The sequence below is a fragment of the Anolis sagrei genome, chromosome 2 (assembly GCF_037176765.1).
Source record: "Anolis sagrei isolate rAnoSag1 chromosome 2, rAnoSag1.mat, whole genome shotgun sequence".
In the NCBI taxonomy this organism is placed as follows: Eukaryota; Metazoa; Chordata; class Lepidosauria; order Squamata; family Dactyloidae; genus Anolis; species Anolis sagrei.
The window spans coordinates 130,693,378-130,718,114 of NC_090022.1; the positions used below are offsets into that span (position 1 = coordinate 130,693,378).

General features: G+C 37.9%; 1 protein-coding gene across 4 annotated transcripts in view; it reads left to right on the forward strand.

Moving 5' to 3' along the window:
• RPTOR (regulatory associated protein of MTOR complex 1) overlaps window positions 1-24,737 on the forward strand; it is a 422,313-nt gene that overhangs the window by 241,885 nt on the left and 155,691 nt on the right. For all 4 annotated transcript variants that reach the window (XM_060764302.2, XM_060764303.2, XM_060764304.2 and 1 more), the window contains exons 10-11: window positions 6,762-6,837; window positions 18,090-18,191. In XM_060764302.2, the coding sequence (XP_060620285.1) occupies window positions 6,762-6,837; window positions 18,090-18,191 (178 nt within the window). The remainder of the gene's footprint in view (window positions 1-6,761; window positions 6,838-18,089; window positions 18,192-24,737) is intronic.

The window sequence follows — 24,737 nt, forward strand, 5'->3', positions numbered from 1 at the left end:
TAGTTGTGGTGCAGTGGGTTAAAACGCTGAAAGGTCTCAGTTTAGAATCCAGGCAGTGTTGTGAGCTCCCGCTGTTAGCCCCAGCTTCTGCCAACATAGCAGTTCAAAAACATGCAAATGTGAGTACATTAATAGGTACCGCTTCGGCAGGAAGGTAACAGCGCTCCATGCAGTCATGCCAACCACATGACCTTAGAGGTGTCTATGGACAATACTGGCTCTTCGGCTTAGAAATGGAGATGAGCACCAACTCCCAGAGTCGGACATGACTGAACTTAATGTCAGGGGAAAACATTTCCCTTTACTTTTATGACATTGTATTCTTTATGTGTTATATATGTTTTTAAGGAAAGGTATTTAATCTCTCGATAATCTCATTACCATTCTTAGTTCAGAAATTTAAATGTGCATTTTTCATTAGAAACAGGTAATCACTTTCTTTTATTGTGTAACTCTAATTTTATAGCCTAACTGTTTGCGGTGTAGAAATTAAGTCAAGGAAGCAGAATATCTGACACTCCAAACATTTGAACTACAGCTCCTGACAACCCTAACCTATATAATCAACAGGAACATAAGAGTTGCCATCCTACGTTGTCTGGGGAGCCACGTGTTCCCTATCTCTGAATTAATGGGTGAAATTAACATTCAGATACATTTGAAACCCTTATTATCCTAGTAACTCCCATGTGGTCTGTAAGGCATACTTACGTGCCATGAAAACTAAGTTCATCAAATTTCTAAATGTTCCTATGAGGCAGAATAATATCTGTCTTTTGAGGGCACAGCTTATTCCATCTGTGCAGATACTGTCAAGTGGTACTTTGAACAATACAGAAGCTCAGCAATTGGGTACCTCTGAAAAAAGTAACACTTTTGAGATGTGACCATCAAATGTAGTTCAGAAAAAATAGCAGATGTTTTGCAAACACTGGCCTGGCCCAATGTTAGAAGATAATGCTTTGCCTATTCTCTTTATGAAACTAGCTTTTCTTTCACAGAATGGCAACAAATTTTTGGTGCAAACATTAAAGGAATGAGTAAAGTGGACCTGAATATTACATCAAATAACAATCTTGCATTATCACTTTGTGGCAATGCAGACAATACATTTGCCTACATATAAAGAATGTGAGAGAGTGCAAAAGTGTGTGTCAAATAGTCCAAAGATTAGGGTTTTGTAACTTATGACTCTCAAAAGCTGGACTGCAACTCCAGTTCTCCCTTAATATTGGCTATTCTTGCTAGGTTTGATGGAAGTTATAGTCCACCAACATCCAGAAAGCTCATACCTTAAGAGTCCACTCACTGCTTTTGATTAAAAAAAAACAAAGCAAGAATAATCATACAACATACAGTATATAGTTTTCAAAAGATTACTAATGAGTAATTGAGAAATTGGACTTACCGTGAAGGTTCATTCTGGGATGGCATGAGGAGCAATCCACAACTGCTGGTCCAGCCACTCAGATGACCACAACAGAGTGGGTCTCTTGGACTGGTACAGTATTCTGAGTATACTCAGTAAGGAGTTAGTGCTGCAGCAGCTATTTTTATGCAAGTATACATACACAATACAGGCATCTTATCTGTTAATGATTCCATCATTTACTGTGTAGGGATCTAATGGAAATCAGTGAGTTGCCAACCTTGACATCTTTCTAGGATTTGTATCTATGCATTATTGCAGGAGATAAACAAGAGCTTGAATGTGTAGTCCAGTATTGTTGACTTTGCTTTTTAAGCACATCTCTTTTAAAGGCATATGACTTTTATCTCAGCTGCAAAATTGAGCTCTGCATGAGAAAAGTGTATCAGATAATAGTTTGAAGCGGCTCAGTTGCACCACATGTGTCCTTTGCAACAAAATCCGTGGGACAGCAGCAGACCATAGAACTTGATCTGTATAGTACTCAGATCTCACTGAGAAACTGTCAGGCGCTCTCATGCTTCTCATTTGTTCACAGAATATTTTTAAATGAGATGTAGTAGGACTGGTGATAACGGCATTAGGAAATGCTAAAAATGGAACATTTTATTTAATTTTCCTTATTTATCATGTTGCAAATACTAATTTAGAAAATTATTTTCCAGTTGCTAAATTGAGCCTAATATCTACTTGGAAAAGTGAAAGCTCTGTTCGTTCTCAGAAGCTTGATGATCTTCCTACCTCAAGCCTTGGCACCAGATTGCACAAAGCTCTGGAAGATCCCATTTTCAGTTGTGAAAAACTGTATAAGGGGGCATGAACAGCTCAACTTCCTGCTTGGGTGGCAGTGCTTTTGCCAAAATACACAGGTTTTTCATGCATACAAATATTCTGCTTACATTTTGTTGTGCCCTTGCTGCTATAAAATTGACACCGTCCGCTGCTCTGCTCTGCTTCTCCATGCTGCTTGAGAAGAACCCTTAACTGGCACCAGATCCTGACTATCTTGAATGCTAAGAAAGTTAAGCACTGACTAGATGTTGAATGGCAAACCTCAGAAGAAAACCAGGTGCTGTAGGCTATACCTCAGAGTAATTACCTTGGTAAATTGCCCATTAAATTCATGGTGTTGCTATCAACGGGCAACTAAAAGGCATGTAAACACACTCTCTGGCCTTCTTTTAAAGTTTTTTTTAATTGTGTTATTGTGTATATAGGAAATGAAACAGACAATCAAAAACAGAAAAAGAAAAAAAGAGTATACAAAAGAATAAACAGGTTTACAAAATAGTATGCAGTCATCACTCACTAAACATGTGAAAAATCAAAATTGGCTGTACAGTTATTATACTGTAACATATCTTAACCCTCTAACCCCACACTCATGAACCCAACCCCCATTACCCAGACACCCTTCTGTATGGATCACATAACTAACCAGTAACTCCCCAATGTCTTCTTTCACTAAATCCCCTTTATGGCAATCATCAAATCTACCTTTGTCTTCTTTTCCAGATACCCAAGATACTCTCTGGCCTTCTTTTGTCACCTATTTAATTTACCTTCAGTGCTGCCTCTCGGTGTCATTTCTCCAAGTGATATTCCTTTTTTGACCTTTTGTTGGACAGCGTAGACCAAACTTGAAAGCCCTGCTTAGTGACAGAAATCCAGTGGTGGACCTTGGGCACTCAAGATTCTCAGTCTCAGAGAAAAGCAATGGCACCCCCCTTCTCCCATTAACACATCTTGACAAGACACCCCCCTCCTGAGAGGCTCAGGGTCACCATAAGGCAGAAATAACTTGAAGGCACACAGCAAAAACAACAACAGCAGCAGAAATGTAATATTAATATTGGTTGCTCTTTTACATTCTTAATGAATCTTACACTGAATTCTGTCTTCCCTCCTCATCCTAAAATAGAGTATGAAATCATGTTCATCAGGGCAAGTTGCATATAGGAAAATTGAGCAGTGCCTGTGAAACAGTTCAGGTTAATCACTAGCTCATTAAGCTGCTAAAGGCAGTCATACAAAATTCAGAAGCTGGTGAATTTATTATGGTTTTCAGAAAGACTGAGTACTGCTGACTGATCCGATCACATTAATGTGTCTGTAGAAAAGGGAAAAAATGGTCTTCATCTGTTGAAAGCTCTTTTCAACTACTGTTTTTTTTTCTTCTGATCAAGATTTTTAAGCATTCTGAAATTTGACCGGTGGCACAGTGGGTTAAACCGCTGAGCTGCTGAACTTGCTGGCTGAAAGGCCAGCAGCTCAAATCTGGGGAGCAGAGTAGCCCCAGCTTCTGCCAACCTAGCAGTTCGGAAACATTCAGATGTGAGTAAATCAATATGTACCACTTCAGCGAGATGGTAATGGAGTGCCATGCAGTCATGCTGGTCACGTGTCCTAGGAGGCGTCCACGGACAATGCTGGCTCTTTGGCTTTAGAAATGGAGATGAGCACCACACCCCAGAGTCAGACTCGACTAGACTTAATGTCAAGTGCTTTCAAAAATTTCCTTTCTTTTTCGAGGGGGGGGGGGGTAGAAATTTTGTGTTCTATATCTGAAATGTCTTTGAGATTTATAACATCTTAGCAACACCTTTCTGCTTATAACCTATTGTTTTCTACAATTTAGAGCAACGCAGATTAGGACCGTAAATATCCCCTTTTCATGGCCCCTCTTTAAGCAATAAAGTATAGACAAATAACATTCTTCTCAAAGAGTGCAGGTTTATTGGTTCTCACTAATTATGAAATTATTATCACTTATGGGTTTCATCCTGCCTTGTTCTCTTGATCCTGAAATAGGGCAATATCATTAGTTGAAGCTTAAAAATATAGAAGCATGCTCCTTTAAATTTGCAGACAAATTTTAATCAAAGCCCCAGAAACAGAATTTTAACTCTCTAATTGAAGCTTTTACTCACCATTCTCACAATTTCTTGCCAAATATTGAAATGTTAACACTGGTGGAAGGTGTGGTGGACTGGTTTTATACTGACTCAGAATAAAGCACCGACTCTGTTCCTGAGCTACTTACATTAGACTGGCACTTAAGGTCATAGTCTTATAGTTGTTAGGATGCTCAAGTAGTAGCCAGGCAAAGCTTAGCTAAAACTGCGCTTCACAAAACAATCTATCTTGCCTTCATAATCTCAGCCTCCTCCCATTGTCTTCGTTTCCAGCCTGTAAGGCTATCATCAAGTGAGCAAGAATGTATAGGGCTACTGTTGGTTTGCTGTTCCTGGCTAGTGAAGGGACACAGATAAGAGTTATTTATTATCCAGTAGCTGAGAATCAGATTGCCATACTGCCATTTGACTGGATTTCCTTCATTTTATGGATATATGCTCATATCTCCCTTGTAACTTCCACCAGAAAAATTGAAATAATATTTCAGTCTCCCTTTTAACCTCTGCTGGAAAAATCCTCAGAATAATCCTCGCAAACTGCCTTCTACCTATTTCAGAAGACATCCTCCCTGAAACCCAGAATGATTGGGTTTCCCTCCAGAGCAACAGTGGATATGATTTTCACTTCACAAAAGCTCAAAGATAAATTCAGGGAATGAAACCAGCCTTTGTACATGGCACATAAAGGCCTCTGACACCATGAATCGTAATGCTCTCTGGACCACCCTACTAAAAATCAGATGCCCTGATAAATTTGTGAACATCCTGTGGCTCTTCCATGATAAAATTATTTTCTATCTTCACTACTATGATTCTACACTTTGTTGACGGAAGCTTCCCACCAGTGTGGAATGTATATGTGTCCATTCAGAGGAAGACCTACAGGCCACTTTAAACACCTTTTCAGAAGCATATGAAAAGCTTAACCTTAAGAAAACCAAACATCTCTACCTGCAGGCACTAACAAATCCCCCTGCAGTTTTTGGAACTATGCTATGCAACAGGCATTTGTAGACAAAATGGATTATTTTGATCAATCCCATTTGGGTTTCAGATTTGCTTATGGTCCCTGTTGGCTCTTCTGTGTCTCTCTGTGGTTTCAAAAACATCAACCATGTTACCTTTCTGGGCCATCTTGCTGATAAGGGATTTAGAAGCACTGTTTTATTGAGAGGCAAACTTCGCATGTGGTGCTGGGTGATACCCTTTGGTCTGTGAGATCCCTCTGGCCTCAGTTCTTACCTTCATGGTAATTAACACTGGGGAGAGAGAAAGAGAGAGAGAGAGAGAGATTTATCCAGAGTGTGGGATCTGGTGTTATTAGTATGAAGATGGAACCCAACTGCATTACTCCTATCCACCTACATGACAAGGACCAGCAACTAGTGCTGTGCTTCAACTGGACTGCATGATGTATGTCAGAAATGGCAAGCTCTCTTTTTCTCTCTCCCTCTTTCTCTTCGTCCAGCCCCTCCTTTTATATCCACATGGTGCAAATAAATGATGCAGTGGGCATGGGAAGAAAAGCTAGTCCCACTTCCACTGTTGTTAGGTGTTGAAGGATCCCCTTCTTGGTCCATGATATTAACAGATAAATAAGATGATGATGATGATGATGATGATGATGATGATGATGAATATTCAGACACCAGTTGCAGTTAATGAGAAAATCATGGAACACTTCAGAAGTGACTGCTAATTAACACAGAACAAACATGAGTCTATCTCCTAGCCTAAAGGTATATTTGCATGATATATTTGTTGCCCTTCAAAACTACACATCAGTGATGAATTTTGAAATATAAGTTACCACCGTTATTCACTTCAGAATGAATTTGCTATTGGTTCTATAACTCAACATTTCTTCCACTACCTAGAAAGGTGATTGTATTGACTATTGTTTAGTATTTCAGGTGAAATAAGTGATGACATGAAATCTTTTTAATATTGATACATCATCTTTATAATTTTCCTCTCAGAGAGATGTATTAAGTCCTGGACTTTTATGTTTTGATACTTAGTGAAAAACTTACTTGTGCCAGGCTTGTGGATGGGTTTTATTTTACTGACATGGGATTTTCAGTGATTTTAAAGCTACAAGTTTTGCCAGTGTTCCTTGATATTGTTCTGAAGTGATGAGTTGTTTAAATTATTCAGTTCTAGCTAGGTAGCTAGTCTGGACAATCTTTTAAAATTGAACAATGTGGAATCACCTTAGGTAAGTAAGTAAATACTAAATGAATATATGCTGTAACCCCCATTATATAGGGTAGGTGAAAAGTCACAAAGGCTCTGATATGTACTTGTCCATCTATGTGTCGTAGCAGTTAAAATGAGCAAATCTGGTCTCTTACACTTTTTTTTGTTGAATTAGTTGTGTTAAACCTCTAATGTTGCCATGTTCCATCTTTCTCCAGGCAAGCTTGGGACCTAGCTGTGGATATATGCCTTTCTCAATTGCCTACTATAATTGAGGAAGGAACTGCATTCAGGGTAAGTGTATGAGTTAAAATGTATATGTATATTTTGAATCACAGAAACTTTGTTTTGTTCTTATAATCATGCCTCTTATACCAAATGATATTACCCAGTTGTAAGCTGCTGATCAGCAACTTACATAAAGGAATAAACCTTATTCTGTTCAGGATTTGACTAACCAGTTCTGAAGGCATAGCTAACATAACATTTGTCCAAACACCATCTTTGATTTTGCAGCTTATAAATCATAAGTCTGGTTATAACTGAATGCTATGCACACCTCTATGCTGGTTGCATATGCTTTTGAATACCTCTGAATGTGTGATTGTAATAAGCATACCTTGAAATGCAGAATATCATATAACTGGTTTTTCAGTTCCTGCTTTTCTTTAGTCCTAGCAGTGACAAGGCAAGATTTGCATGGCATCATTTTCTATGTGAACAGTTTCCTACAATTATAAAGTAGCATACTGCTTTGTGTTCATAGAAGGCATACTATTGTGACATTCATACTGACATGATTTTAGTTTAGAATTTTTTTTTAGTGTAGACTAATCCTTGTCACACCAGCATAATTGCAATATGGAAAATGAGATAAATTTCTTTTTATGCTTCTCTTTCCTTCCTTTCCTACTTGCAGAGAAATCAGTAGACTTGTTGATCTCTCCTTTTGCTTAGTTGATTTTGAAGGGGCAATTTAAAAACTGTTACTTACTCTTTCAAGCTGAAGAGATTCCTTAGGCTATTTCGTTTCCATTTTATAGACAGAACCATTTAAATTATGGATCTTTTATAGGCTCATTAGCCTACCTGGTCATGATACATTGAGAGATTCTGGGCTGAACTCCATTATGGATACTTGAGAAAGCAAAATACGTTTTTTTGAAACATCTAAAGTTGTATTAAATTGCATAATTTGTTGTTAATTTGGAAACAAGACTGTATGAGAAAGGAAAACAACATAGTATGCTTTCTACATAACAGCTCTATAATTAGATTAGAATTCAGGTATTTTAGCACACAAGGACATGACTTTTGTTTAAAACCCACTTTTTGTCTCTTGCTTCTCTGGAATGTTTTGCTTAAACATCAACTCAAATGCATGGGGTAATATCTAAGCCTCAGTGGACATTTTGTTTTTGAGAATACTTTTGGGGCTAAGTGAATGGAGAACTGTAGGGAGAGAAACAACAACTACTACAACAAACTCTATATCCAGCCACCATATCCCCGAAGGGACTCAGGGCAGCTTATAAGGCACTCCAAGGTGCACATATAACATACAACAGGTCAAATGGTACAAAAGTATAAAACAAGTTACAGAGACATGAGAGACAGGGCCTTCTCAGTGGTGGTCCCTCACCTGTGGAACTCTCTACCCAGTGACATTAGATTACCCCCCTCCCTCTTATTCTTTAGAATGAAACTCAAAACCTGGTTATGGGACCAAGCGTTCAAACAGTAGAGGCAGCAATCGAGAATAAGACTCAAGTGATATGAATGAGAATGGACTGACTTGTGCTGTGATTTCAAACCTGTGTGATTTAAACAATGTTTAAGTAATTTTATGTTTTAATTGCTCTTATCATTTATTATAGTTGTTGGCATTGAATGAATGCCTGTTGTGAAGCCGCCCTGAGTCCCCCTCCAGGGGTGAGAAGGACAGGATACAAATATGTGAAATAAATAATAAATAAAATTATAACAACTCCCATCAACACATGTAGCATAAAATCAAAATAATACAATTTTAAAACAACAGTAGTTAAAACTAACTGCCGTCAATTCACAAGGTGCCAAGTGTCAGCTTCATATGGAGAAATGCTGAGTTCCTTCTCTGTCTGCTATTTAACAACTTAAAATAATATATAATAATAAAGCTTTATTTATAGACCACCTTCTCTCCCCAAGGGGATGTAAAATTCCCCCTTTCACCCATAGCAGATTTCATGTCAGTCTGCATAGAAGTGCCTTCTTATTGGGTAATGTGGCTTCAACACTTTGGATTTCTTTGTACAAAAAAAGGGTATAAGTGCTACTTTTTTTCATTGCCATTAATACTTCCCAGAGCTGTTTTGGTATTTAAAAAGTGTTTGTTGAAGTTTAAAAGCAAGTATTTGCACACTGTGAATATAATACTTATTTCTATCTGTAAAGAGGCCACCAATTTGTAAAGGAGGCACCCAGTTTGTAAATGTTTGTAAAGGAGCCACCACTTTGTAAGGATTTACTAAATTGATAACACAACTAATAGCTTGTAATATTGATTTGGTCTTTCTTCAATGTGTAGTGTGGCTTAACTTGAAAGTATTTGTAACAGAGACTTGGCTTTAGAAGAAACTTTAACCATTTTATTGAAGTACAGAAGAAGCTTGATGGTTTCAATGTTTCTTAACTCTTAGAGGCACATATCTTCAGAGGTTACATTTATAACATTTCATAAAACAACTCTTAAGAGGACTATTCCTTCCACTAAACAGGTTTCAAACTTATTTTCCTTTAAAATGTGTTTCTTTCTTTAACAGATTATTTCAGGTACAAACTTAATCTTTCCTTATGTTATTTCTGTTGAAGTAAAGATTTTTATTAGGGTTCTCTCCCCCTTTTTCTCATACACTGACTAATAATATAAATAAGTCAACTCGACCTATCTAAACTACACAGGCTGAAAACCTAAACCCTCCTGATTCTCAACACCGTAGAATCAGCCTTTCCCTATAGTTCGCTGACTACAGACTACCTTTCTGGTTCTCAACACACAACAGAACCAACTTTCCCTGTAGTTCACTGACTACAGACTAACTATTTTAAAATGGCTGCCCTGCCAAGTGGCAGTTGGCTCCGCCCCTTTTTCCATGGCAACCCAGCTGAGCTGGCTACCATCCCCCCCCCCCCAGTTATGCTAGTTTAAATACTTACCCTTTTTAAACACCTATCTATGATTATACATAACTGTAGATTAAAACTCACATTTCACCACACTATCCAAAAGGAGGCGTGTGCTTCCTTGGAAAGGAGAGAAGCCCAAGAAAAGGAACACATTCTCTCTTCTTTTATTTTGTTAATCTCATGGGTGATCAAAATGACAGTGTGCCTGGATTTGTCTGCAGCTATCTTTGGTTACATTATTGAATCTTTAGACTACTATTTTCAGATTACGGTTGATATAGCAGTAGAAGCTTTATTTCAAGGATAGGTGAATTAAGTAGTTTTCCAAAGAGAGGAGCAAGATGAGCAGGTGGATGGGTGGGGGCCACATAAAGGGACATGAAAGAAAAATGTCAATAAGATTTAGCATTGGCCATAGAATGATGCAATAAGGACGATATGTAAGAATGAAGCCTTCAGCTGCAGGGTCAGGAAGTATAACTGAGATTTTGGAAGAAAAGAATCATTCAGTAGCTTCGGAGAGAGTGACTGAGTCATAGCAACAGGCCAGAAAGAGCTGTGAGTATGTTTGATAGAACAAAGGAAGGTGTGAAAAAGGCCAGGTAGGAATAGATTGCTGTAGAACAAAAGTTCCTCTGAATGCTGAAGGGAGTGAAAATGATTTTGTAGTCTGTGTTGCCATTTCCAGTACTTCAAACTGGGTATGTGGCAGGAAAGGTAGTGAGGTATGTGTGATTAGTCCCTTCTCGGTGGCTAATGCAACACTCCAAGCTTTTTGAAAAACACATCTAGGAATATAACGCTGACTGGCTGAGAGCCCAACAGAAATTTATTAGGAGAAAAATTGGATTTGAGTCTGTTAAGCAAAGACAGCAACAATCTATGGCTCTAAAATGAATTATTGCTGTACAAATCGTTCAAGTTTTGAAGCTAATGAGCCAAAAAGAAAATTCTAGTGTATTCACTGTGTTGAAATTCCTCATAGAATATTATATGCCAAGTACAATTCAAGAGACTGGTTCAAGATTGGGAAAGGCGTACAGCAGGGTTGTATACTTTCACCCAACCTATTCAATTTGCGATGTACGTGGCTATGTACGTGGCTTGATGAATGCAAGGCTGGCGTAAAAATTGCTGGAAGAAACATTAACAAACTTAGACATGCAGATGATACTACTTTGATGGCCGAAAGCAAGGAGGAGCTGAGGGGCCTTCTAATCAGGGTGAAAGAAGAAAGCGCAAAAGCTGGGTTGCAGCTAAACATTAAAAAACCAAGATTATGGCAACAGGACTGATTGCTAACTGGCAAATAGAGGGAGAAAATGTGGAGCCAGTGGCAGACTTTGTATTTCTAGGTGCAAAGATTACTGCAGATGCAGACTGCGGCCAGGAAATCAGAAGATGTTTACTTCTTGGAAGGAGAGCAATGACCAATCTTGATAAAATAGTGAAGATTAGAGACATACCACTAGCAATGTAGATCCGCATAGTTAAAGCAATGGTATTCCCCGTAGTAACCTACGGATGTGAGAGCTGGACCATAAGGAAGACTGAGCAAAGGAAGATAGATGCTTTTGAACTGTGGTGTTGGAGAGAAATTCTGAGAGTACCTTGTACTGCGAGAAGATCCAACCAGTCCATACTTCAGGAAATAAAGCCTGACTGCTCACTGGAGGGAAGGATATTAGAGACAAGGATAAGTACTTTGGCCACATCATGAGAAGACAGGAAAGCTTGGAGAAGACAGTGGTTCTTGGGAAAATGGAAGGAAAAAGGAAGAGGGGCCGACTAAGGGAAAATGGATGGATGGTATCCTTGAGGTGACTGGCTTGACTCTGAAGGAGTTGGGGGTGGCCATGGCCGACGGGGCTTTGGCGTGGGCTGGTCCATGAGGTCACGAAGGGTTGGAAGCAATTGAACGAATAAACAACAACACAATTCAACTTATACTTGGCATTTAATATTCTTACATTTTTGTGTCTACAAATTATCACCAAAATAGTAATGAAAATAAAGAGTCTTTGCCACCTCTGAAAATATCAAGTGATCTTTGTTCAATCAATTGGATTTGGTGATTATTATTCCAGTGATACTGCTTTCGGAAAACTCTCAGAATTTATCTGTAGCAGATGTTCTAATGTGGTTTGCCTTATCTAAACAATTGAACAAATATACATAAGATAGGAAAGTTGTTGATTCAGGAGCTAAATATAACACAGGCCAACCCCCCCCCCCCAAAAAATAAATAAATCTTGAGAGTCTTGCTTTATAGGCCTGTTCCTGAGGCTATTTTGGGTGCTGGATAGATGACATTGGATAGATTGGATCAGCTCTAGTTTCTTAGATATGATGATCATGGTTTTCTATGGGCAAGCAGATGGTGACTGGTAGATGGAATGTGTATCTCAAAAACTAGAATTGATAAGGGAAAATTGGTGCCATTTTTTGAATCAGCAAGTCAAATGTACATAGAAACAGGGCTAACATTTGAGATACCAAAATGTGTATTATCGAAGACTTTCATGGCCGGAATCATTGGGTTGTTGTGGGTTTTTCGGGCTATGTAGCCACATTCTAGAACCAGAAGCATTTTGGATTTTGAATTTTTTTCAGCTTTGGAATACTAATTAAAACATTTCTAACAACAGTGGTTATATTGCTGTTAGAAATGTTTTAATTGGATATTTTATAACTTACTGTTTTAATTAATGTGAAATTAGTGTTATATTGTTTTGTTGTATGTAGTGGCATCGAATTGTTGCCGGATGTAAGCCGCCCTGAGTCCCCCCTTGGGGGTTGAGAAGGACGGGATACAAATGTTAGAAATAAAATAATAAATTATATTTGGAGATGGGAATCAAGTCTAAACACAAGATTGATTTGTGTCTCTGATACACCTTGTATATATAGTCTAAATGTAATTTTATACAATATTTTTAATCAAATTGTGTGTGAAATAAAGTTTTTGTACATTGAACAACCAGCAAGCAAAGATGTCATTGTGGAGTATTTTGGATTTCCACATAAGGAATGTTCAACTAGTATTATATAGAATGGGAAGGGATCAAAAACCATAAACAAAGAAAAATAAATGAATATCTTGATGGTGACAGTGACTCAATTGCGCACAGTCCCTGGTATTCAGAAACCCGTGATTAATTCTAATTGACAGTGGTACAAATTATGGAATGTATTCAAACAAATCAGTACTGTTTCCCTCTACTCTGCCTTATTACAACCTGTCATATATTTCAGTGTTTATCTTTACAGCTTGCTATCTCACAACTATGTATTGTAATATGCAACTACCTGTTCTTTCTTAGATTTTGTAGACAGAAAAATGCATTGTGCACATATGACTGACTTCAGAGTTCTTTCATCAAAATGTATACTCAAGTCACTTCTTGTTAATTTGAAATAATTATTTACCCTATCCCACTTCCATTTGTCATTGAAAATTTATTTCAGTTTAATAATTACGTTTTTAATATCTTGGCACCATAGCTTCATGCTATAACCCTTTTAATAAGAAGCCACCATGTTTAAATCACAGATGGACTGAGAAGAAAATTACTTTTGAGGGCTCAGTTCATGCATGCTGGTTTTCTATACTTTATTCAATTAATCTGGTTTTCCTTTTTTCCTGAAAGCATTGGAGAATTTTAAAAAGACAAACAAACAAATCACCACATAATAGTATTTTTGCCAACTCCTAATCGATTTTTGTTCTTCCATATAGGTTGACAAAGTGCCCATCTTTCCACTAAATCCTTGCCTTTGTCTGGCATTTAGCTATTATTCAGCTTTTGTCTCAAATTTGTATCCAGAAACTCAGTGCATTGTAAAATTGAGGGGCTTAGTTTTCCATTACATTGCTTTTCACACACAGCTGATTTGAACATTACTGAATATTCTTGATTCTAATTCCCATTTCCTAATCAACATTTTGCTCTCCAATCCATCAGGAAATACCGTGCACCAACTAAGTTAGCTTCTGCCAGCCAGCAGTAATCCTATAAGAAATTGTGGTTTAATGGAGGCTCAAGCGTTAGCCACGAGGGGGAAGAGAACTTAAGTATTATTAAGGTTAGTCATTCAGTTTTGTAACTGGACTGGCAGACGTCACGCTCAGTATCTCAGATGTCAAAATGCTCTCATACAGACTTTCTTACATTGTCATAGCAAGGTCAAAGAACAAATAATTTTAACTGCATTGAAAGTACCAAGCACCCATTAATAGGCAGAGCTCATTCACACCTTGGGTGTAGAGTGGACTACGTCAAACTGATGAGGATGGAGCACATCCTGCTTTATGATGCTCAGTAGAGAGAAAGCAAAGTCACTGGATCTAACTCTTTCAAATGACAAAATTCAAAACACATGACAGTGACAGTCTTTATTAGGCTAACTAAATATTGCAAAATATGCTTGCTTTCAAAGATCACTGGCTTCTTCATTGAGCAAGGATGCTAAAAAGCATTCAGGAGAAGAAAGATGAAAATGCTGGCATCACAATAGACCTGCATCTTGTTTTTGTTTCAAAAACATGATAGAGTTATTTAACATTTAGTTTTAACTTTCAGCATGTGATTTCATATCATGTGTGATTCTTATGGAACAGTCTCCCCCAAACAAATGCTTACAGTTGTGTTGGACTGACAGCTGTCTCGATATTGTGGTAGTCATCCTTCTGTAATTCATAATTTTGCTTTAAAAAAGAAAAGCTTTGTGTGAATATAGTCCAGGTCAGTTTGTTGGTTCCTACTTCTAGAAGTTGTTTCCCAAGATATTATACAGATTGATCATCTCTTATCTAGAATTCCATTATCCAAAATTTTCTACATGGGTGGCTGAGATAGTAACACCCTTGCTTGCATACCAAGTCTTCGTTTTATGCATAAAAGTATTAAAAAATATTGTATCAAAGTGTACATTCTTCCATTACTATGCTTTCGCTTGTCATTTGCCACTCACCACTCCAAAGCATGAAAAAATCTGTCAACGTGTTTCTTAGTTGCAGTAGAATATCTAGGAATTAAGTCTGAAACTTCTGCTGCATGAAGACCATATTCCCAAGAACCTAAGTACAGACATTACGGATCAGAGCCAAAAGGCCATCAAATCCAGCAATGTGTTCCCACAATGGACAGCTAGATACCAGAACATGAGAGAAATGGCAACTTCCTGATCATATTCCCTAGCAAATTTTCTCCAGAGTCATACAGCTTATGATATTGGAGACAAATTATAGCTATCACTACTAATAATCACAGATAGTTTTATATTCCATTTGCTCCCCTGTTTGCTGGAATAAATTTGAGAAATGAAGTTGTGTTGTGTTATATTGAGTCATGGTAGAATTGGGGCCATAAAATATCTAAAATATCTAGGCCAGGGATCCTCAAACTTTTTAAACAGAAGACCAATTCACAGTCCCTCAGACTATTGGCAAGCTTGACTATATTTTGAAAAAAAAAAGAAAAGAAAGAATTTCTATGCACACTGTACATATCTTATTTCTAGTACAAAAAGAATGAAAAAACAATACAATACTTAAAATGAAGAACAATTTTAACTAACATTAACTTTCCAGTATTTCAATGGGAAGTGTGGGCCTGCTTTTGGCTGATGACATAGTCAACTTGATTAAGATTGTTGTTGTTTGTCTTCAACCTAAGTCTAAAGTTTAGGGCAGGGAATAGGTAAATGATCTTGGAGGGCTGCATCTGGTTCAGAGACCTTAATTTGGGGACCCCTGATCTAGGCTATATCAGGGCTCCATTGACATTAGAAAACCCTGTCTGAAGAAAAGCTTGAGCTGAAATGAGTTAATTTGGTCTTATTTCCCATCCAAATCAATATTTGTCATCTGATCAAGTAGAGCTTGTTGTCCTGAGTTGCGCTTTCAGTAATATAGTCACTCGTGTATGTGTTTAGCTTGTGCTTTTCACACTCCCAACACCTCAGTTTCAGAAACTGCTGTACTCAGTGACTTTTTTCTTATACACTCTTTACTGAAATGCTGGAGACATCTTGTCCTTGGAAATGAACCCGTGGCAGAATATCCTGACATGTATACTTCAGTAGCAAACTAAATATATGTAATTAGATGGCCAAACAATAAAGTATCACTCTCTATTTTCATCACTTCTCTTATTATTGCCTATGAGAAATTAAATAATACTAAAAATGTGTTGCCATTCCACTTTTTTCAATCAGATATGATTTATTACTTTTGAGCAGAATGATGGCAGGAATATATGATATAGATCTTTGTATATATATGAGAAGTAGAGGACCTGTGGTTCTTCAGAGTCTGCTAAAACACCACATAAAATACTTTATCTATTTAATTTCTGAGATATTTATAAACAAAATGTCTTATGCAAAATGCATTGCGCAGATAAAAATACAGTAAAATACATAAACATGTGTTATATATATATCAGAAAATATACTCTAATTAATTTTTTTTATACCATATACTCCAAATAGTTCTGGAAATAGAAGAAAGGAAATGAAAGTTTGGGTATTTTATGGGGACTGCTTTAGGGCAGGGGGAGCTGTAATCACATAACAAGAGATCACAATAACTTCCTCATTCAAATTAAATGTTCTATTAAGCCTTGAAACATTCTTCTGTTTTGAAAGCGCGAATGTAGACACATGGAGTCATAGACTCGTAGAGCTGAAGGCCTTCATAGGCTATCTGATCCATCTCTTGGCTCAGTACAGATTCCCCAGGTTAAGCATCCCCAGCAAGTAGCTGTCCAGCCATTTTTTAAACATACCCAGAGAAGGAAATCCAAACTACCTCTCTAGGCAATCAATTCCATTGCCAAACTGCTCTTACATGATGTTTCTTTTGATGTTCATTCAAAATCTGCTCTCCTGTAATTTCAAACATTAGATTTGGTCCTACCCTTTGAGGCACCAGAGAAAAGGCCTGAACCTTTCTTTCTGTGACAGCCCTTGAGGTATTTGAAGAATGCAATCATATCACCCCTCAGACATCTCTTCACCAAGCTAAACATGCCCAACTTCTTCAAACGTTCCTCATATGTTTGTTCATCATACCTCACACAAGTATCTCTTATTACTATGAAGAAGTAGTTTATATATCTAATGAAATATATTTAGGAAATGATGTTTGCAATATCTAGAGTGTCTTACCATGTTGATTGTCCCGTTTTGTGAATAGTTCCAAACTGTTTGCATTCAAGGGGCCTGTTCCTTTCTAGAGGCAAAGCTGTCTCTGATGTTCTAGCTGCATTCATCCAACATAACAAACCAAAGATTTACCACAGAGGTGGGGAAAGCACAGGCCATGGGCCATGTGTGATCCTGGGGTTCCCCAAAACATTGTCAAAAGATTTTTTTGGCACAAAATTGCTCTCCGATGCCTCCCCCCAGAAGATGTGGGGCTCATTTGCTTCCTTTTGGACCCCCCCCAAATGTTTGAGATTTAGGATAACCTTTTGTCAACAGGTAGTGACCTAGAAATCAATTTCCAATTTTCTTGTTGGAAACCAATCTTATCTACTTTGGAATAACTAACTTTATTTCTTTATTTCTAAATGGGCCACAGCAACAAAAAAAACCCCATCAAAATATTGAGACAGCTGAGGCCTCTGAAGTGCAAACCACATTAGATTCCCACAGCAACAGTAGAATCTATGACCCAAGATGCTATAGGCCATTATGACTTCTATATCCAAATGCTGTTAAAATGCTAGCAAATTTGGAGATAATCGGGAGGTTCCTTATTTTTGCATTTTTTAGAATGTAATGAAAAGCACATCCAAAAACATCAGCATTGTCGTTGGCAAGATTAATTTTGCATGAGTATGTTAAAACAGAGACTACCCCATCTGGCAAGTACTGGCCAGTGATTTCATGTCTGAATTGTGAGTCTCTTTTCCTGAAGAACAGGGAAGAAAAGAAATACATTTTTCATTGTTGCTGAATCATTTTCACCTTGGACTCAGCAAAGGTGGTCTCAAGACTAAATATATGAAAGCATATCTATGAAGAAGAGGAAATGAATTAAGACCCTGTCAAGTTTATGAGTGGAAAATGTGCATGTGAAATTTATTGCCTTAGCATTGTTCCATAAAAGATTTCTCCTACTGATTTGGCATTTCTTTAGGAGTCAAATTATTTTAAGATGGACTTGTTAACTCCTAGTGGAGCTGTAAAATCACCATTGAGCAAATCTGGTAATTCTCTATTACGATGTGTAAAAGGAGACACAAACAGGTATTTCTAGAGCTTGCAATTAATAAACAAATAAGTAAACATGTGGTCCCTGTTTGTTTTCTGCCATGCCACTGTCACCACAATTTACAATGATTCAATGTCTGTTGTTCTCCCAACAGCACAGCCCATTCTTTGCGGAACAGCTCACAGCATTTCAGGTATGGCTGACGATGGGAGTTGAAAACCGCAATCCGCCCGAACAGCTTCCCATTGTCCTGCAGGTGAGTTGTCTTGGCAAACAATTAGACTGCTGGCTTAGTTGCTGCTGCTGAAACATGTGGACGCCAGTCTTCTCTGTGTGTATTTATGGGCCTTTCTTTGCCTGACTGTCTTGTTCTCTGCCAGATGGTGTTTGGGTAAATAAATTATGTGGACTGTGTTCAAGACTAATTGGAGCTGATTGTTTGCAGGGTCTTTGCTGACAAAGATACATTACACATAAGTGCCATTCCACTGCCCCACCCTGAGTGCTCTCTAGATGAGTATAAATTGAGGCTGTAGATTATTAGCTGCTGCTACAAAATTTAACTCCTTCATTTGGCTATTTTATCTCTGTATCAGGAAAGTTTTTTTATTTCAGGCAGCCAGAATTGGAATGTGTCAGGCTATTTTAAAATGCCCAATTTGTGGACTGCTAAGAACAGTAATAACTTTTCTGTTTACATCCAGAAACCTGCAGCAGTTTTTTCGTGTTAAACAAATGGATCTTTTTAGTTATTCTGCCTCTTTAAAAAAGCATCAGGGGACAAACTGATAAAAAATTCTCTCATAGATTAACAACTATCTAGTCAAAATTCAAGGGTAGCTGTCCAGTAAATAGACAAGTTTCTCAATTGCAAAGACATAGAAATGAACATTATAGCCAGAATCATTGATGCCATAGTATTTTGATGAATATATGTAAAAACTGGACAGGAAAGAATGCTGAATAGAGGGAAGAACCAACTAATTTGAAATGTCTTGCTAGGTGAATATAATGCAGCATCTAAGGGGGCTTCTACACTGCCATACAATCCAGATTATCAAAGCAGATAATCTGGATGTCATATAACAATATAGAAGGGACCAAAGAGACAAATCTGAGAGCAGTGAAGTCTTAACTAATACTGAACATCAAAATGGTTAAATGGCTTAATGTAGAATTCAAGGAAGTAGATGTATTAGTCTGGATCAGTATGCAAAGGAAACCTTATCATATCCACAAATATTCATCCATACTTCATGCTGATAAAGGCTTGTCCTTTAGCCCTTTATGTATCTGATATTATGGATCTAAAGCTATGAAAGCTTCTGCTGCCAATTTCTTTATGTCAGTTAGTTTCAAAGATAGATGGGTGATAATGCTTGGTCAAGTTAGAAAAATGAAGGACCACATTTCCAGTTAACGAACTCATTAAAGAAAGCTACTGCAAAATAATAATAATAATAATAATAATAATAATAATAATAATAATAATAGGCGCACTGGGTGCTGTGCCAAACGATCTCAGCCGGCATTTGGAAACAATAAACATCAACAAAATTACGATCTGTCAACTGCAAAAGGCCACCTTACTTGGATCTGCACGCATCATTTGAAAATATATCACACAGTCCTAGATGCTTAGGAAGTGTTCGACTTGTGATTTTGTGATATGAAATCCAGCATATAGATCTTGTTTGCTGTGACATACTGTGCTTTTGTGTCAATAATAATAATAATAATAATAATTGCAAAATATGAACAGGGCTTTCCAGTAACAGAGTTTCTTGGAAGGCTGTCGGGCATAGGGTTGCCATAAAACAAAGCTAACTTGATTAGCAATAACAGTGTCCAAGGTCATGGACAAGTCTCAGTTCAGAGGAGTCAAGAAGAATTTCCATTTTGTGCGCAGTTAAGTGGTACTGATAGTAATCTCTGTGTCTTGTCTAGACATTTCATTTCTACTTAAGAAGTATACAAGTTACATAATAGACAATTTACATATAAAATTATTTTTTATGTGCTGCCAAATTAGCTTCAATGTCCTTCAAACTTTTTAAGCAAATCAAGACAGAGAGAAAAGCCAGTTGTGTACCAGTAGTGCAGTTTCTAGAAAGCATAAAACAGAGTGGTGGAGCTTTGCAGACATCAGTGCATTTAATAACCTTTTAAGGTGCAAGACAAATCGTAAGATTCCTTTAGAGGTGCAAATAAATCCCACAGTAGTCATTCAGAGCCATACACTGATATTTGCCTTTTCCTCGTTTTAATAATGTGCCGTTTTGGTTCTTAAGACAATCAGAAAGTCTGTAATTATTCCCAACAATTCTCACAGGACAATTGATCATTCTTTTCTCCCCCCCTCCCCCCCCCCCCCCCCAAGGATCATGGGCTCTTCCTACTAAGAGGAATAGAGCTACATATATTATTTAACCTGTCCAAGGGCATCCATTTTCTCCTCTTATAATGGGTAAAGACTCTCATTCCCATTTAGATCTACTTTCTTGCATCATGGCTGACAGTATCATCAATCTCTGTGAGTCTGCTCCTCTTTTTGTAGAATATCTGGAGCCTAGGAGATGCTTGGGGGAGTGATAGTGGGATAGTTTATCTCTGACAAAGCCGATGGGAGGGACAGATTCCTTATTTGGCATCAGCTCTGTTGAGTGACTCGACACCAGAGACTGCACTGTAATTAATTTTGCAGCAGTATTAAAATATCTACCTGCTTCCTTTTCAGAGAGAAGTCACTATGCTAATGTAGATGGCAAATTCATTAGGACAGTCATGTTCCTATTATAGATTTAAATCATCTTGGACTTAATCAAGCTTGGCAAATAGCATAAGCATTTTATCCTCGTGAAGGACTAACTGACATAAACAGGAATCCCCCATGTTGCCTTGTCTGACACTGAAGATATGGAACATATGAGAACCTGTCCAGATATTTTTGCCCAGTTTAGCAAGTCCTAGAAAAACAGTGCTCTTATAAAAGTTCTCTTACTGCCTTTTTAAAAGTCACAGTCCTTTTAGAATATGATCCCCTGGGAAATACCTCCTAGGAAAATGCAGATTCCCAATGCAGAAAGTGAAATACAGAGGGATGGGCAGTTTTTCAAGGCAATGATGCTGCCTACTTTGGAGCATAGCTGAGCAATAGCTGTTAATGCTTACTGTGGCATTTGTCTTCTAGAGTATATCCAATATAGCTCAATAAGATTATTAGTTGTCCTGTAGAGGAGAAATCTAATTGCAGATGCAAATATGTTTTTTTTACTCCACTGCTGCCTTTTAATAATGGTGCTGCTGCTTGACCTGTGGCATCTTGCAATTTTAATAAACAATCTTCATAAATTTATCTCTTCCTGCCTTCTATAGGACTTTTAGTATTTGCATAAACACCAAGTAATTTTATTAAAATTCCACTGTTTTCTGTATTATTTGCCTCACTGTTTTGAAAACAAGAACCCAGCTTCTTCTCTTACGGTCTAAGGACTGCAGTTCGCTAGATTTGAGATGAAAAGTTTGTGCTACTTTGCATTTTCCTAATGGGTTTTAGGACATCTTTCTAAGGTCAGAAACAAAATATTGACCCAGTTCATATGTGTTCCAATAATTATGTACCAGTTTCCAACATAGAATGTAGTTGTTAATGTGCAGAACAATAATCTACTATGTCTAATGTATGTACAATTTCTTTAATTTGAAATATTATTTCTACTGCATCATTTCATTTACCTCTGAAGTGTCTGATGGTGCTTATGCTCATTTTCCCACTCCATTCAAGATCCATTCCCAACTAGTTTCACACATTCTGCTCCACGTGAATTGCTCTTACCAAAAATTGTGGTGCCCTTTTCCAGGCATTGCCTGTCTTTGTCTTAATTCTTTTCAGTATCACTGGAATGATGTTTTTCTCTTTGCACTTATTGCTGAAGCTCATGTTCATACTCCTGCACATCCTGCAAGGCTACCTACCAGAATCTCTTACTTGAAGATCTTTCTTATTACTTTATTTTCAGTCAGGTCAGAGTATCTCTTGGAGCCAGATGATAATTCATATGAAGGTTCTTTAAAAGTCAAACATAAAATTGCTAATTATTAAAATCACTGCTGTTAGAAGACTGGAAACTGGCCATAATTCTAATTCCAGGAGTGTATCTAGATCAAGGGAGAGGTGATGGATCCAGGGAATTGCAGATCCATATGCCTACACTTCTGCTGCAAATAAATTGATAGAAACATTTATAAGAAGGAGAAACAGTAAATGTACAGAGCCAGAACAGAGTCTGCAGGCTGGGATCTCAACAGATCTTTCTGGCTACCCTGCCAGCCTCTTGTTTCAAGCCTTCTCCCACCTTCAACCTGACTTCACCCCTTTCTTCCGGGGCCTCCACTGTATCTTTTGGTGACCACCTGCCAGAATTTCCACAGCAACCAACTCATTCACTTTTCCTGCCACAAAGAGATTCTGTCATTTTTAACTTCTTATTAACTTGAGCAGTCCTTGAGGAGCATCTGTAGTACTTAGGAAGCATCAGCTGTGGCTGTGGAACTTTAGGCACAAAGCAAAGAAACACTCTTCCACCTGTCACTCCCTTTTGAAAATTAAAACATGGTTTGGAAAATTATCTTTTGGAATACAATTCCCAGAATCACCCAGCCAGTATGATAAATGGAAATCTGGGAAGTGTAATCCAAAAACGATCATTCTTGAGCTCTGCTCAAAAATAAGCAAACAGATTAAAAGACCCTTCTGCCTTTTTCTAGGAGGGAACACTCAAACATGTGCTAGTAGTTAGGCAGTGTAGGGAGTCACACTAACAACTAATTATGACAATGGCCCCTTCTATGCTGCCATATAATCCAGATTATCAAAGACAATTATCTGATTTGACTGCATTATCTTAGGCTACACTGTCATATAATCCAGTTCAAAGCAGATAATCTGGATTTTATATGGCAGCGTAGAAGGGGCCGAATACAGTAGAGAAATCCATTATTTCCTGACTATGTGGGCATAGTAGCAAGAAGGTAGAACTCTGAAATTTCTGGTGAAACAGATGGCTTCAGTTTGATTAGCTTCAAAGAAAATCTCAGTATGCGTATTAAAAGGAGGGAAAAGGTTCCCTTTTCCGTATCCTCGTGGTATAAGAAGGTGGAAGGAGGATGGATAGGTGGATGTTTAAATGGGGATGGAAGAACTTGAGAATGGGATATATATAACATTATTTTTATCCCCCCCCCCCCCATCTCCCCGAAGGAACTTGGGGAGGCTTACACATGGGACAAAATGTCCACAAATCATCAAAGCAAACCAATCTATTAAAACAAAACAAAAATGATTAAAATAAAACATAGCAAAACATAACAATCAGATAAAAACACAATACAGTAAAACATAAGGGTATAAAACAGGATTAATACTTGCTCAAACAATGAGATAGTGCTAAGTATGTTTATAGTTATGTGAATGGGACAAATCTATAAATGGCTATATGTGATGGTGAGTGCCTGATGGTGTGTTACTTTGTCTTTAGGGAATATGACCCTAAAGGGGGGAAAAGTCAAATCCTGACATTAGAGAATATATCTTGGACATGCGTTGTTGAAAAAAAAAAATACTAATTTTGCAAAGCAATACTTGCCTGTTAGCTTTTGGGAATTCTTTCAGGGTTATTGTGTCCTTGGATTTTCAAGAACTTCTTTGCCAAAGACTTAGAAGGGAATAAGAGGCTGCATCACTTCATAGGCTGATAAATGGTAAGAAAAACAACCAGAAGGCAGCGTGTATTAAAGGGCAAACTATTTCCATAAAGGAGGGGGAAGGAAACCGTCTGGTCCCCAGTATCTTTCATAAATGAAAGGTGCTGCCTAGGGAAGCTGATGAAGAAACACAATCTACAAACTATCTACAGACCCAATAAGAAAATCCAACAAATGCTACGTTCAACAAAGGACAAGAGTGACTGTCTCACCTCTGCAGGAGTCTACCATATACCATGCAGCTGTGGACAAGTCTACATGGGGACCACCAAACGGAGCATTGCCCAAACACGAATCAAGGAACATGAAAGCCACTGCGGACTAACTCAACCAGAGAAGTCAGCTATAGCAGAGCACTTGATGAACCAACCTGGACCCAGCATATCATTTGAGAACACCAAAATGCTTGAGCACTCTAACAACCACAGTGTCAGACTATACAGAGAAGCCATTGAAATCCACAAGCATGTGGACAATTTCAACAGAAAAGAGGAAACCATGAAAATGAACAAAATCTGGCTACCAGTATTTAAAAAAACTCTAAAATCAGGACAGTAAATAAAGAGAAACACTAAAAAAAAACAAACCAGGGGAATTTCAGACAGGAAACAATCAGGGCCAGCTAACACATCCCAAAAAAGGATTGCCCCAGGCAGGAATCAGCCAGTCTTGGAAGCTGCAAGACCATTCAGTGCTAATCAAGATGGCCATTTGCAATATTCACACTTGCCTCAAGCAGACAAGAGTTCTTTCTCCCACCCTGGACATTCCACAGCTATATAAACCTCACTTGTCTAGTTTCCAACAGACCTCACAACCTCTGAGGATGCCTGCCATAGATGTGGGCGAAATGTCACAGCAACCCAATCACATGTGTGGTGTGTGTGTGTTGTGTGCATACAATGTCCCACACATGCATAACTAGGTAAGGTAATGATAACATGTGCGTTTGTGCATATGTATAAGCACTAACATTACAGGTTGAGTATTCCTTATGTAAAATTCACGAGGCCAGAAGTGTTTGGATTTTTTTTGAAAA